The 16,243-nt window shown below is 42.0% G+C and overlaps 1 protein-coding gene across 1 annotated transcript in view; it reads right to left on the reverse strand.

The window, feature by feature from the left end:
- The window catches only part of ACTR3B (actin related protein 3B), a 62,100-nt gene that overhangs the window by 15,962 nt on the left and 29,895 nt on the right, over nucleotides 1–16,243 (reverse strand). The window contains 6 exon segments of the mRNA XM_032483050.1: nucleotides 903–985; nucleotides 988–1,045; nucleotides 4,121–4,228; nucleotides 5,739–5,834; nucleotides 15,060–15,170; nucleotides 15,885–16,009. Of these exon segments, the coding sequence (XP_032338941.1) occupies nucleotides 903–985; nucleotides 988–1,045; nucleotides 4,121–4,228; nucleotides 5,739–5,834; nucleotides 15,060–15,170; nucleotides 15,885–16,009 (581 nt within the window).

The following is a 16,243-nucleotide window of genomic DNA, read 5'->3' on the forward strand; positions in this document are numbered from 1 at the left end:
AGTGGGAGGGAAGGGGGGAGGCTAACCTCCCTTAAACTCCCCTGCAGCTCAGAAACTGTGTGTTCAAGGTCACATGTCACTTCCATGCTTAAATTTTTCTCCAAAAACAAAATCTTTGCTCTTTATATAATAATTATCCTTGTATTACTAAGAATCTCTTCATTTTGACTAAAACAAAACAAAAACAAAACAGTAATTTGTCCTGATTTTGCAACCTGAAGAGAAAATTGCTTTGAAAGGGGTCTGTCAACTGCTACCTACAGAGTGACACAAAGACCAAACTGATGGATCAGTCAAGTGGGCATTTTAAATAAGGACCAATGAGCCATTTTCCTCCGAATCTTACTGATTTAATTTTAGAGCTTCCTGTAACTCCTCCAGCATGGTAACGGAGTCTAGAAAACACAGGTGGACTCTGTTCAATGATTCACCCTAGAACAGCATCACTCTGAATGGTAATTCTCAGGGTACAGAACCACACACAGCAAGAGCTGGAAATGAGTTTGAATTCTGGCTGACTGCACAGGACTCCTCACAGTCACTGCTGCTGCTGTCTGCTCCTTACTCGGGAAATGAAGCCTGGAGGGAGAGGTGCAAGACACATTGGCTAATTGAAGGTTCTGTCTAATCAGGCTCCAATTAAATGACATCGTACTACGCAGGATGCTCAATACCAGTTATCAAGCTGCTCTCACTTACAGCTGGAACCTCCACAAGCATCCATGTTCAGAGAAGAGGCTAAGCTTTCAGCCCCTTAATTCAAGTGGTAAACAGATGGAGACCCACATTCATGGGGAGGGGGGGCAGGGACGGTGGGAGCAGGGGTGGCAGCCACAAGGGGAAGTGTGCAAACACCGTTTCTCTCTCACCCCCAAACTGGCCCATTTCCCATCTGTTTTTACCTTAATGGCCTTTGCGGTCTCCAGTGGTTGCTCAGGAGGGATTCCCACCTCCCTCTCCCTTGGCAGCTGTTGAATGAAATACATATATCTCTACCTGCAATAGGGATGTGTTTGATGCAGCTTCCAATTACCTAACCTTCCACCTGGGGAGACAGAGAGGCAAAACACCATGTGAGTAACTCCAGGAGGGAAGCCCTCCCTGGACTCTGAGTCAGTCTCCTGCCTCCACCCGCCCCGGCAGTACAAGCGGTACTGAATCCCCACTCTGTGCAAAGCTCAGGACTGGGGGGCCTTTAAAATGACCATGCACGTGCAATTCCATTAGGAGAACCTGAGATGCTCTGTAAGCAACCAAAGTGGCCTTTCCATTAGGAATGTGAAGAGAAAACCACAGAAGGCAGTTAATTTCCAAAATGCTGCTGTCTGTCCGAACAATGGGTCATTTTATTGTTCCTCTAACAAAAAGGAAAAAGTTTTAACTATTAATTTTTAAACCAACTACAAATTGGCTTGCATTTAAAAGTCAACAATCTGGTTAGCATGCGGGACTTAGAGTGTAACAACCTGGACTCAGATCCTGGTTCCACATCTGTGGGCAGAGTAACCATGGCCACACCTGTTAACATGAACGTTTCAGCTCGGCATCTTCACCCATCACGTGGGGCGAGTGGGTGCACAGAAGAGACCCAGTGACAGGCAGCGGGTCAAGCACACAGCACAGTTCGGGCACGCATGTAAGGACTCAACAACCGGTCCACTCACTCTACCAAGAGCTGCACTTGGGAGGAAGGAACAGTCTGGCGAGTTCCCCTCAACCCTATGCTATGTGAGATCCATGCTGGGGGGAGTTCAGATCAGCTCACCCGGCTGGCGGGTGACCATGCTGCCGGCCATCGCCAGCGGGGCGGGGCCAGGAGCTCACGTGCGGCCTGGAGGCGGGACTCAGCACGCAGGCCACAGGCTGGGAAGGTCCGGCTCGCACTCGCCGGAGCGGACGGTCCGAGTGGACAGCGCCTGCAGCTGCACCAGGTAGAGGAGGCACTCTGAGCTCCCTGATGGCACTGGCTGCTTGTCACAAGCTCCCGGAGACAGACAGCTGGAGCAAACCCCCATCCGTCTGCCGGATGTGTCAGCTCACCGAGTACGAGCACAGACAGGCACCAGTGAAGTTGCAAGAACAGGTGACTGAATTCCTCTTATGCCTTCTGAGGTGCCCAACTTCTAGAAGTGAGAGAGTGTGTAGCCTTTCTCAGGAGCCCAAGCCAATTGTAAAATATTTAAGATCAAGATAAAAGATATGTACACATTATTAAAATCAAAAACTTAAAATCATAAGAACAGTAGCTCTCGCAAACAGAAACTATTCACAATTTCTATACTCAATACATTACATATAACATTTTCTAAAATTAATTCAACCCATGTTAAGTATCAGCTTCATCACAGATTAATGTATGAACAACCCACACAGCCAACAACAGGAGAACAAGGAAGTGACTGTGCTGTCCCCACACAATGGGCTGTTAGGTAGTTACTAAATATTTTTTCACAGAGCGTTTAACAACAAAAAACACACCAGGGATAAATCAATATGCAAAATACAACTTCAGGAGCACATTGTACAATTAGAACACGAAATCAGGTGGAGGGTATCCCAACTGTGCTTAAAACGTGTATCGTGTGTCTAAGAGAAAGAGCTCAGAAGACTGTGCCACCAAAAGGTGTGACACGGTCCTCTGGGGGGGTGCGGGTCACTCTATTTTCTTCTTTACATTTCTCCATTTTATCTAAATTTTGTACAATAAATGTAATTTTTATAATTAGGGGAAAAAACTGCACTAAGAAACAGAGAAAAATTTGAACAACAACTTTCTCTGTGGGCCTGCACGTAGTGTGAAACTTGTTTCAGATGCACAGGGGAGGCCAGGAAGCAGGCCCACAGGCACAGGCCCTGACCTCGGCCTGCACTGACCTCTGAGGACGTGACCTCAGAGAGGAGCCAGGCAGGACCACACAGCAAGTGGCACCAACACACCTCACACCCACGAGGGGGAAGTGTTCCGAGACTGGCTGAAGGGGCTGCGAGCACAGAGCATGCTCTGCAGGCCTCCTGCCTCTCCTCACCCCCGGGCAAAGGGGACACTGGCAGGGTGCAGGGACAGAGGGGAAGGATTTGGCTTTTTCCTCCTGACTGTAGACACATCAGCCTCCCCCTGCAGTGATTTCTGAACTTTGAGGTATTAAAGCACCAGCATATTAGTACATCATCCCTGCAACGTCCTGAAATAAAACAGTGACTATTTTTTAATTGAAGTAAATGAATTGTTTTTTAAAAACCCTAGTTTGCATTTTTTAAATTTGAAGTCTTAGTTGATTTACAAAATTGTGTTAGTTTCCAGTGTATAGCATAGTGATTCATTTATTGCATTTTTAAAAGGAGCTTAGCACACACACACAAACCTATATTTGCACAAAAGATACTTGTAATACACAAAATAACAAACATCAGTATCAGGGGTTGCCTCTGGGAAGGGACCTGGAGGAGGAAGAGCAGGAGGACGGGCGGGTCGGACTTCCCACTGCAATCCCCCTTCAGACAGCTTCAATTAATTTTCAAAAAAAAACAAACTTTAAATAATTCATTTAACTAGTCCATTGGACAAATATACATAGTCTCTTGAAGCCTGAATTAGGAAATCACTTCTGTAATATTTTGAAAATTAAAACCAAAAAGTGTCATTGCAGAGCATCCTGCAAGTCAAGGTGAACAATCTCTCCTTCTTGGCTCTTAAATAATTTTTAAAAAACAAGAAGCAACTCCTCTCCAGCCTGATCTTGTCACAAAACACAGATTCACCCCCTAAGTGGTCGTGCACCACACCCATTGATATCCAGGTAACAGTTCACAATGGAGCCAGGAAGACCCTTCTAGCGAAGCAACACCGGGGCCAAGCAGAGCCCAGGGACATCAGACGACTGCTGACACCAGACTGCACAAATCTGCTACTGCAAATTTCCAACTGCCAGTGCCACAGACACTAGGCATCTTCCACTTTCTCACATAACTGGGTTTAAAGACTCTTGTTACCTTTGCTAAGTACAGGTATGTCTTCAAAAGTGGTGCTTTAATTAACAGAAGGGTTTTTTCCTTTCACTGCTTCCTTCACCTCAAATCAGGTTAGGCCCACAGACAGAGCAGAACTGGGTGCCCTGCTGACCATTGGGATAGCGTGAGTGACCCCATCCCTGCTGTCAATGATGATTCCTGTTAATGTGTGTTCACCAACTTGTCATGATGTCCAGTACACAGCTAAGGCCAGCACTGCCTGCACAAAAGCCACGGAGACCATCAGCATGGGGACTTTCTCAAGTGTTCCACCAGCCTGTCCTCAGGTTGGAGCAATAAGCCCTTTCTTTCTTACTGAGTCTGAATGACCTTTCCCTTCCCTACCTTCCATCTTCCTCCCAAATCCAAATTCCAAAGTGGACAACTAACATGTAAATTTGGTGCACTTAATCTGGAGGAGTCAACTTCTCAGTAAGATAAATCAAAGCTTTGCAAAGAAAAGCCAGAGAGAAAGGAATTTTATTGTGGAATCAGGAGGTTTTAATTTCTAATCCACTGGTTCCCAGTGTGGGTCCACAGATGGATTGCAATAAGACTACTTGTGGAGACTTTAGAAAGACAAAATACTGGGCCTGGCACCCAGAAATTCTCATCTGGCAGAACCAGGATAGTGGTTCTCAACCAGGGGCAATTTTGCCCCCAAGGAGCACCTGGCAACATCTGGTGCCATTTCTCGCTGTCACACTTGGGGGAGGGGAGGCTGGTGGTGGTGCTTCCCCTGGTGGGTCAAGACCAGAGATGCTGCTAGACATCCCACAACACACAGCTCAGTACCCTCCCCTCCCCCGAGGACTGCCCGATCCAAAGTGCTGAGGCTGGAAACCCGTGGTCTGATATAAATTCTGAGAATGTGTACTTTGAAAAAACACTTTTGAGGAGACCTTGCTGCACAGACCACTTTGAGAACCACTGGGCCAGTGTTTCCTGAAGTGTCTCCTAGTCCATGGAACAGAAACAGCTTAGGGGTGGGGGAATATTTCTGGTTAAATTTGGAAGTGGTGGAATAAACAGAGTTTTCTAATGTAGGCATTCTCAGAGCCTTTAAGACATCACTGTCTACTGAGAATCACCACACAGAGGACACAGCATGTGGAATCTTCCAAGTTAATCATCTATGCAACTCCTCCTCTTTTTTCCTACAAGGAAGGGAATAGAATATGCAGGAAGCATTTTGGAAAACAATTTTATCATTTATTCCCCCAAATTTCAGTCAATTCCCTTATATAGAGTGGCAGATACATTACACCTAAAAACAACAAAACCCCCCACGAAGAACAAGCAGCTTCAGGGGAAGTTCTGAGAGCTCACAGAACCACAGGAGCCCAGATCTGTAAGGGGCAGCCCTCAAAAGGCATTTGTTTTGTTTTAACAGATTCTATAGTATATTTTCTTTTTTATGATCAGAAGTAAAAAAAGCCAAAGAACCACACCTACATCTTGATCTTGTCTTCCTGAGGATACCTTAGATTTTAATGAATGTAAACAGACAAAAGCTGGACAAACTCTACACCAGCAGTAAAAACATAAATCACAGAAATTGCTCTGTACAGTGTTTGAGCTCGGACCTGAATGGGACGTGTTCGTGTGCACTTGAGTGCATGGGAAAGGAAACCACACCACACAATCTTACAGAGGCCTCTAGAATCACCATTTCTTCCACATTAGACAACTAAGGTCACTTGGGAATCATGAAAGTCACTTGTCCTTACCTGAACTGCAATGTAGAGTCCCGGTACATTAAATAATTTGAACATAATTTCTGCAAGATATTCTCTATTTTCTGGTGTATTCAGGGGAGGTTCTGTCTGTAAGGAAATATTCACTATATTTAGTGTTCACCCAAATTTCATGTAATTACATCAGAACAACAAAAAAGTTAATCTAAAAGCATGTTCATTAAGATGCTGTACAACTCCCTAATATGACAGACAGAGTACACCCAGAGTGATTGATTAAAGACATTTTGGCTGTGGGGTTTAAAATCTTTGAGAGAGCAAAGCCTCTCTAAACACTTCTGCTCTTACTAATCCCCCCAAAACAAGAACAAGTTACAGAAAAGGAGGCTCCACCTGGGCCAACAGGACACCCAGACACCCTGGAACTGACGAGACCTGCCGCGAGCTGCACCCACCGAGACCAGATGAGTGAGGACATGGAAAGAGAACACCAGTGACTTCAGATACCAGGCAATATCCAGTTCTCCAGAGAAGAGCAAAAGCAGAGAGCCCTTGCTTGGCACCAGAGCAGCCTGAGCAGCGCAGCCGCGGGAGCCTCGCCCCCAGGCGGCAAGGGGAGGCAGCGCTCCCCTGCCGTGAGCCGCGCCGGCGGCCTGCACTCACGCCCGCAGCCAGTCCGGGCGGAGCACCCCTCACGCAGAGACGAGGAAGGAACACAGAGACCAGCCAAACACCAAATAAAAACACTCATAGAAAAAGAGAGGGGAGAGAGAAAATAGGAAAAACAAGTGGCAGATAAAAAACATGTACCCAGAAAAATATAAAAATAAAGCAGATGAAAATCATGACATAGATATCTGAATTTTTTGAAATGTCTATTTAAACTAATAACTATTATCTAATAGGAGGAAATTAACAGGATTACAGAAAGATAAAAATAAATAACCTGCTTTTTGTCATTCAGCAATATGTTGAACATTTTTCCATGTTAATAAATATGGATTTACATCACATATTTAAGCTGTAAAAAAAAAAAAAAAAAGAGAAAAAAACAAAGAAAGAAAAAAGAATAAATAAAAATTATCTGGGCCTTTTTACAAAAAAATAAATAAATAAATCCACATTACCCTTTGTTATATACTGAGCTGTGTGTCCCAAAACTCTTATGCTGAAGCTGCAACCCTCAGGTGACTGTGTTTGGAGATGAAGCCCCTAGAGGGGTAATCCAGGATCAGTGAGGTCACAGGACAGCACTAACATCTCTGCAGGAAAAGGCAGAGGCACCAGGGAGCTCTCTCTCACTCACACACAGAGGAAGAGCCACACAAGGACCCGGTGAGAAGGAGGCCGTCTGTCCGCAAGCCAGAAGAGCAGTCTCACCAGAAGCCGACCCTGGCGGCACCTTGATCTCAGACCTAAAGCCCCCAGAGCTGTGAGAAAACAACTGTCTGTTGTTGAAGCCACTCAGCCTATGGTGTTTTGTTAGGCTTATTGAGCAGAGCAACATACTCTTAAAGCAGGAAAAGGGCAGCCTGTCTTGGCCATCAGCACAGTTACACACGAACACTGGGACAACGGGGCCACACGTAGAGTCTTCTGGCAGGAAAATATGACCCCAGAATTCTATATCTGGCCACACTGCCAATCAAGTCTGTTGCAAAAACAAAATATCTTTAAACATACAACAACTTGAGAGAATTTGGTTTCTATGAACCCTTCATGAATTAACCATCAGACAATAAGCTTTAGCCAAATAATAAGAATGCATAAAGTACAGCCAAAGACTTACAGTGAGCAAGTAGTCCATTTAAGATGTAGGGATAAATGCTTTTCTTTTCTGGGAGAATCTATAGCTATAGAACAGAATGTAAATATTATAAATTAAAACAACAGGAGTAGTATCAAGTTGACAGGCACAGATGGAAAGGAGGAAAATATAAAGACACTGATGCCCTTGTGTCATGGAATCAAAAGATATTGTTTTCTTGGTAGAGCAGCAGAGACACCAGTAAACATAAAGTCATAAACATAAATATCAGAGTAAGTTCACTAACATAAACAATCAAAAGCAGGTGATAGAAGAAAGGAGGAGGAGGTAAGAAATGTGGAAATGTACCAACGTGGTCACTAAGCACAGTAGGAAGTAATCATCCCTAAACAAATACAGGTAAATATCTTATACAAAAGTACAGTTATGTTAAAATATGTTTTACCAATTATCAGAACGAATATGCACCCAATAGAAACCAAAGAGAAAGCCAAGCCTGAGTTTTAAAATATCCATACATAAATAAAACACACTAAAACCAGAAAGCACAGCACCAGAAAAGCAGCTGGGACCACACACACCTGCCACACAGCCCAGGCCATTTCAGCACGGGCAACGGGAGAGCTCCAACTCCAATCAGCCCAGCTACACCCCACCTTCGATTTTACCAAGTTTGGAAAGTGATTTCCTCTCTCCATGCATAATTAGCACTGACTTCACAGGAGTCTAAACAAAGTGCTCATGGCAGCACCTGGCATGGGGAACGTACTCAGTGAAAGTGCATTATTATTACTAAAATCATCAGAGCATACCAGTGAGAAACTCACCTACTGAAGAGAAAGTCTCTGAGCAAAGACTATGAGACAAATCAAATTCCATTGTCAAGCCAAGGGACATCTAAAACAAGGTGCCTTGGAGAGGCGTGCAGTCAGCACAGCTTCCAAGATCAGAAACAACATAACTGCACATCACAAGGAACTGATTACACAGATTAGGCCACATCCATAAAATGCAACACTTTGCAGCAATTAAAAAGGATGGGCAGTGTGTCTGCAGATATGAAACAATCTCTACTATAAACTTGCTACATGAAAAGAGGCCTCTCCATACATACACATTCTTCAGTATCGTTTATTTAAAAAAAAAAAAAACAAGGTGTATGAGGGAGAGAAATGAGGAGCTGTTTATGGGCACAAAGTTTCAATCTTGCAAGATGGAAAAGTTCTAGAGGCCTGTTACACCACAATATGAATGTAGGTAACATTACCAAATGATACATTTAAAAATGTGTTAAGTGGGTAAATTTCATATATTTCAAATTATAATTTCTAAAATTTTTAAAGTAAAAATCAAAATGTACCATAGTATGTCAATTTTGTTACCATTTTATGAAGCAAGTTTATGTATAATCCATGTGCCTGCACATAATTATTGCTGGTTAAGCACCAGTAAAGTTGGTTTCCTCCAGGAAGGGGATCTGGAAGGCAACACAGAAGTGGGAAGGAGACACTCTTGCACTGGAAATCCTACTGCACCTTTTGAATTCTGTGCTGTGTGTATGCTAACTCTTCAAGCAAATAATCAAATCTGGCTATCAACTAGCTGGGGGCTTTAGTTTATACTCCTGTCTGATACAAAGCTCAAACATCATGCCCCAAGTAAGTTTTAATTACTCTGATTAGAATCAATACACTCCCTGAATGGGAGAGAGAAAGCAATCTTAAGACATAGACAAGAAATAATAAAGTCATCAAAAGCAGATTGTAAGTAAGTGATCTAAAAGTCATTCAACAACACATTACTTATTTTAATGTGCCTACCTCAAGGGGCTGAGATCAAATTAGTTAATACCTTAATGTTCCCAGTACACATTTAGCACTGTGTTAGTGATTACTATATCAGATTTTTTTAGTTTTCTTTCATTTAAAGCACATGAAGAATAGCTGTGGATTCCAATATTTAGGTTACAATATATCTCCTTATGGCACCTCCTATCAACCTGAAAAACAGGCCTAATAACTACCTACCCCACAATTGTCTGTGGGATTAAATAAGTGAGTGAATTCATGCAAATACTTGGTGGGGAGAGGGCTGGGCACTTAGCAAGTGCTGAATATATCAACAATCAACTGTAATATCAACAATATATCTCAGACCAGAAGAAATTGCATGTATTAACTCCAGAGACCTACAGTCTTCTCTTACCTTGAAGAGGAATCCAAGCACCTTAATAAGTTAATTTTATAAACATAACATTTAAACTGATTAGAGGGGGGAATAGGATGAAGAGAGGAAGGCTAGAAAGGTATGCAAAGTGGGAGCATAGTCAGGCAATGTTTCCTGCCTGCCTGGTTTAAAACAAAAAGTGAGCCTATAGAAGACATTCCAACAAGAAGTAGATTAACCCTGGCTCTGGATTCTTCCTGGGTTTAATTTCAGTGTCAAGTGATGTTCCAAATAAATCCCAGATGAATGAAAAATATATATAAACATCAAAGGAAAGTAGGTTTACTTACATAAAAATTTACAATTATAGATGTTCAAAAACATAACCTACAAAAAATCAAGTGAGAAAAAGTATCTGCTTATGACAAAAAATTCTTATCTGTTATATGAAAGAGTTCACACCATAAACAGATTGTGGCCATACATACAACAGAATATTATTCAGCCCTAAAAAAGGAAGGAAATTCTGACACATGCTACAATGTGGCTGAACCCTGAAGACCTTATACCAAGTGAAATAAGCCAGTCATGAAAGGACTAATACTGGATGATTCCACTTATATGAGGACCCAGAATAGTTACAGTCATAGAGACAGAGGGGGGATGGTGGGGGCTAGGGCTGGGAGAGGGGGAAAGAGAGTTATTCTTTAATGTGGACAGAGTTTCAGTTTGGAAGATGAAGAAGTTCCTGAGATGGATGGTGGTGATGGTTGCACAACAATGTCAATGTACTCAACTCACCAAACTGTACATTCAGAAATGGTTAAAATGGTAAATTTTATGGTATGTGCATTTTATCACAAAAGAAAAATTTAAGTAGAATAAAGTTCAAAGAAATCATAGCAACAATAAAAGCAATAAAACACTGATATGTACAAAACCCAGGACATGAATAGGCAATTCACAAAGGAGAAAATACAACTAATAAATACATGAAAAACTGTTTAAGATCAAAGTTATTCAAACTGCAAATTAAAAAGTCAAATAATCAAAAATGATATTAATCAATCCTAAGAGTTCAAATAATGTGGCTTCTTGTACATTGAAGATTTCAGTGTGAAATGGTATACCAGAGATTCAAAATTATTAACACATCTGGACCCCCAAATGATATATATAATTTTTATATTCTTAATATAAAAATGCTCTAAATATAGAAAAAATTGCAAAGATTACTTTATGTTATGTCTTACAAAACCAAGAAACTGGAAACAAAAGTAAACATCTAAAAATAGTGGGGCTGCTAAACAGACAGGAAACAACCACTGGATACATGATTGTATGGCCATTAAAATGAGGATTATGAAAACCATGCAAGAAAATGGGGGGAGGGGATGGAGGACACAATATTGAATGCAAAATCATATAAAAACATGAGTGAAAAGATTAAATGTAGCTATACTAAATGTTAATATTTATGTTAATGGGATAGGAGTGTGAAAAGCCCCACAAGCATCTTCCAAATTTTCTAAATCACACTTATAGTTCTATAATAAGAAAAAAAAAAAAATCTTTACAAGAGTTGTGAAACCCTGGGTTACAGCCTGTGTGCGAAGGCCACAGAAACTCCCAGTACAACTTCCTGGTTTATTTCTCCACAGGCGGAGAAGCTAACAAGAAAGGCATCAGCCCAGGGCAGAAGCTGCAGCACATCCTGGTGTGGCTTTTCCCTAGCCTGTTGGCTCTGTAACGTGGACAACACTTTCCATATCCAACCACAGTTGTGAAGACAGCTGAATTCTTGATCTGCCACTGTCTTCATACCTGTAGTCACATCATTATGGCAGGCACTGCAATTTCCCTACCCAGTATCTATTCTGCCTTCTGCCTTAATGACAGACCACTGATCAATCACAGGCCCAGAAAACAGCATTTCCCAGACTTCCTGGTGTACAGGGATGGCTAAGTAAGTTCTGGCCAATAAGAAGCAAAAGTTGTTGGATGTGTCTTCTGGGAAAGCTCCTTACAAGGTTGAAGGTAGACTCATGTAGTAGGCCCACTTCTGCTCTTAACCCCTTCTTTCCTGGAATATGGAGGTGATGACTGGAGCTGCAGCAGCTAACTTGTGATCTAAGGCAATCTTAGAATGGAAGCCATATGCTAAATATACTAGAGCACACAGATCCCTAATGACACCAGAAACCTGACATACCAGCACTGCCCTCCCTGCTACAAATGACTTTAAGAAAAATAAAACCTTTAACTTGCTTAAATCACTGATTTTTACACTTTAGTACTTGCTGCCAAACAATTCACCATCTGTGAAGAACTAACATTAAAATCTATACACTTCCATTAAGAGAATGTTTACAATAAAATTAGGTTCTCCTGGTTCCTGAATCAAATTCAGCATTATTAAAGACACATTCTTCTGGGTTCTCAGAACCATAATCATAAATCTATGTTTTCCTCAATCCTCCTTTTCTCCTATGTTTACCACCAGTAATTGTTCCTTTAGAGGACTAATTTAAATAAAACCTTCCAAAAACCATTATTTATATATAACGAGATCTAAATTGGAGATATCAAGTTTTTCTTATTTTTTAAATACTGAAGCATATGATTAAAACTTCACATGAATGCAAGTTACATAAGCATTTTATTCATAATAATGGTAAAATATCATCAAGTATTAATTCAAAAATGAATAATTAGTCAGTACTATAAAAATCAATCCATATTTCTGGATAAAGAAAGCAAGCTGAACACATGCAACTAATATTGCTCCAGTCCCAAACCTCTCCATAACTGCAGTAAAGAAACATTTTTAAAAACATAAATCCTCAAGGAAGGGCAAGTAGGAGTGGAGATGACAATATACTGAAAATGGGAAGAACACGGGCCAGCAGTAACAGACTCAGCAGCGCCAAGGATGTCCAGCTCCACACCGGCCAGTGCTAGTGTACAGGACAGAGCAGGTCTGAGCCACCCTCATGAACCAGGGAGTTACTGCGGTAAGCCAGGACAAGCCACATGTCATGGTGAATATTATGTGTCAGCTTGACTGGGCTAAGGGGTACCCCGAGAGCTGGTAAACCATTCTTTCTGGGGTGTGTCTGAGAGGGTGTCTCTGGAAGAGCTTAGCATGCAGCAGACTGAGTAAGGAGACCTGCCCTTGCCAATGTGGGTGGGCAGCACACAGGCTACTGAGGACTTGATTGGAACAAAAGGATGAAGGAAGGGTGATCCTCCATCCCTGAGCTGGGACGTCCACCTCTCCTGCTCTGGGCGGACGGCGGAGCTCCTGGTTCCCAGCATCCTTGGGCAGCACTGCTGCTTGCTCTTCCTCCCCTGATTCATATTCAAAAAGTTTGCAAATCTCCTCTACAGTTACAATTCAATTTCCCTTCAAGAGCACTGCAGTTCTTTAGAATATATGATTCTGTCTTGAACTCTGGGCAATTCAGTATTAGAGAAAAGAGTGTGGTTCCCATTTGCTATCTGTTTAGTCCACGTGACCAACATGAGTTGAGTCTCTGAAACTTCTTGAAAAACATGAGCCGTACTGAGCTCATTCCCACCATGGATGTGCAGATGTCTGTCATGGCAGTCAGAAGGGACAATTTCATAGGCTACTGAGGGAACTTTAATTTAAAACTTTTAGACTCTTTTACACCAAGAAGCCATTAGCTGATGTAGTGGTTCAGTAAATGTCTTCAATGAATTTCTGGACATGGCCACAAATCCCTGTACCTGCTTCACTCCCCTTCAATTATCCCATTAACTGATGACGAAGGACATAAGCCTGAGATAAACCCACCCTTCTCATAACTTCCTCTGTCACATCATGCAGCAAACACACCTGCTAACTTCAAAGTACAATACATGTAACACAATATTTTCTTATGTTTAATGTAATAAACTATTATTTTTGAACATTCACTTCAGATACTCATTTTTGGCAAAGGACTTAAGCTTTTCCATATTCATACCAAACACCTCCAATTCCTTCCCAGCAATTGGTTTTATTGTACTGCGCTGTATATGCCAGCTAGAGCAGAAAAATTTCTGGTAGGAAAAATTTCCTGTGGGCTGTGTCCTGGTGGTTGCATTTGCTCCACGGGCCTAAGACTCAGACTCCCTCTGAGCAGAGCGGGATGGGGCAGGCAGAGAGAGGCAGCTGGGCCCCAGGCCCATGCCTGGAGTCCTACCAACAGGTAGTTATGTGACGTACGAGAGAAGGGAACATGCCAAGCATGGCAGGTGGGAGTCTGTAATTTGTTTTGGCTGTAAAGACAAAGCCACTCAGACATACTGTCAGTTTCCTGGCTCCATGTATTTTACATAAACCATCGTAGATACACAGGAGAGAAAATACACAGTGGCCTGTAAAACACAGTACTTGGACGTGGCAATTCCTAGTTGTGAAGATACAGCCAGGAAAAAAGATCAGAGCACTTTCAAGGACTTGATTTAATAGACACAAAATATATAGATTCCACTAACTACCATAACAGCCTTGTACTTAACATATTTTAAGCCAGATAATTCTAAAGAATATTCCATATTTAACATTAGAAAGAATTATATAATTGGATCAGGGACCATTTGACAATGCACTAGCATGGAAAAAATGCAAAGCTAAATTATGTAGGTTTTAATGTGCAGCTTATGTTACATGCAATTGCTCTCCTTAAAGTAAGTGTTTTATACATGTAATTAATTTTAACTTAAAAAGAACATTTCGTGGGAGGACACGTGATGTTGAGTAGAACAATGAAAACAGACTCCACAACCAAGAGACACTTCATTTCTCTGTATTGTTTTATTTCATCTGAACAAGATCAATTACATCCACAATATCAGGGCCCATAACTCAGCTCACTTACCCTCCTGGGGCCAGGTGATGAGACGCGGGCCCCTCACCAGCTCCCGGAGAGAATCCTGACCCATCTAAACGTACCGAGGTAATTCCATTCCCCTGGCTAGGGCCCACGCCGGGCGCGGGTGGACAGGGCCAATCTGCCGGGAAGTTTCTGAGGAAGGGAGTCTTAATTTAAACTCCAAACACAAATACACCAAGAGGCAGTACAGGAACTTGGGCAGCCACCCTGGGGCCTGAGGGGAACCAGCACAAGAGGCCAAACAAGTGAATTAGGCTGGGTTCTCACCTCCATCTCTGAGCTGCTCAAGTAACCAGCCCTGAGTGGCCTGACACTGGCATCCTGTTTTGTGGGATAATAAGCCCTCTTTGGTTTTGGACATTTTGGTTGAGCCTTCTGTTATTTGCCCAAAAAGCACTCCAACTCATACAAAGAGCTTTAGTGGGAATTAAAAACTCCCCAGGGAAGAATATCCTGGGTTTAAAATCTAAGCAACCCAGAATCCACAGGGCTCTTCTCTCAGTCCCAGTTACTCACCATCAAAAAGTGATGGCCCTCAGGTTCAGCTCAGGGAAAATTAAAAATAACTTGTTCCATGAACCTCTCCATTAGATCCCAGTCTTCAATTATTCCATGTCTTATTGGCCACTAAAGCAAGAGAAATCAAACTATGTCAAGCTTCAGTCCATGTCAGTAAGAGCAACAGTTTAAAAGCACTGGCCCAGAAGAGACTGAGTTATTAGAGAAAACAGGTCCTTTGCACTGGGTGAATGTTAATTTATGTAAAGAAATAACAGGCACTTTACCAGAAATATTAAGTTATATTATTGTTTATATTCTACTTCACATCTCTAAGTACAAAGTATCATCTTAACAGTGGAGTAACAGATGGAAAAGTACAGCTAAGCCACGGTACCGTTCCATCTGGAGTCTGGGGGTTTTTAGAACAAACGTCTAGTGAAGTAACTTTAGTGCTTCTTTTTAATTAATCAGTCTACAGCTCTTCTACATCTGACAGGTCAGTGAGTCAACCTGCAATTTTCCACAGAAGCAGGTCTTGCTCTCACATGAAGCCCAGCATTCCCAGAGTCAATCCTGCATTCTGGGGTTTTGTAAATTCACTTGATTCCCCACATGAAAAATACCTTGTTCAACTAACACAACACTGTAAATCAACTATACTTCAATTTTGAAAAATACCCCATTCAAAACCAACAACAACAAAACCTCTTTTCCAACACAAGAATAAAATACACAGCTCACAAGTACAATTGCTATGAAATCTACCATTTTGCATGATTCATCCTACTGCTCTGTTCTTGGTGATACACTTACAGAAGCAAATCCCGGTGGGGAGTTTACCTTTGTGGCATACGTGGGTTTATCTATGGCTTCATCCCCTATGAAAAAGTCCAGGTCATCAACTCCCCTCAGCACCCTCCTTTGGGCTTGGTCAACCACCTTTGCTGACTCTCTGATGGCAATACCTTAGGGAGAACAGCACAAAGATTTCTGTCAGCATCCATACTCATTTCAAGGATCAAGGAAGCATAATATAACCCCTGTGTATGTACAAGTAAATTTTCAATGTCAGGGTCTTATTTGGAGTTGAGTGTGTTCACAGAAAAGACGCTATCACAGAGCACATAAAGTAATACAGAAACCTTTCTTATGTTCTGGTATTATTTTTAGTGTGGCACAAAGGAGCCTAGCTGGTCTGC

The sequence above is a fragment of the Camelus ferus genome, chromosome 7, assembly GCF_009834535.1.
Source record: "Camelus ferus isolate YT-003-E chromosome 7, BCGSAC_Cfer_1.0, whole genome shotgun sequence".
Taxonomy (NCBI): Eukaryota; Metazoa; Chordata; class Mammalia; order Artiodactyla; family Camelidae; genus Camelus; species Camelus ferus.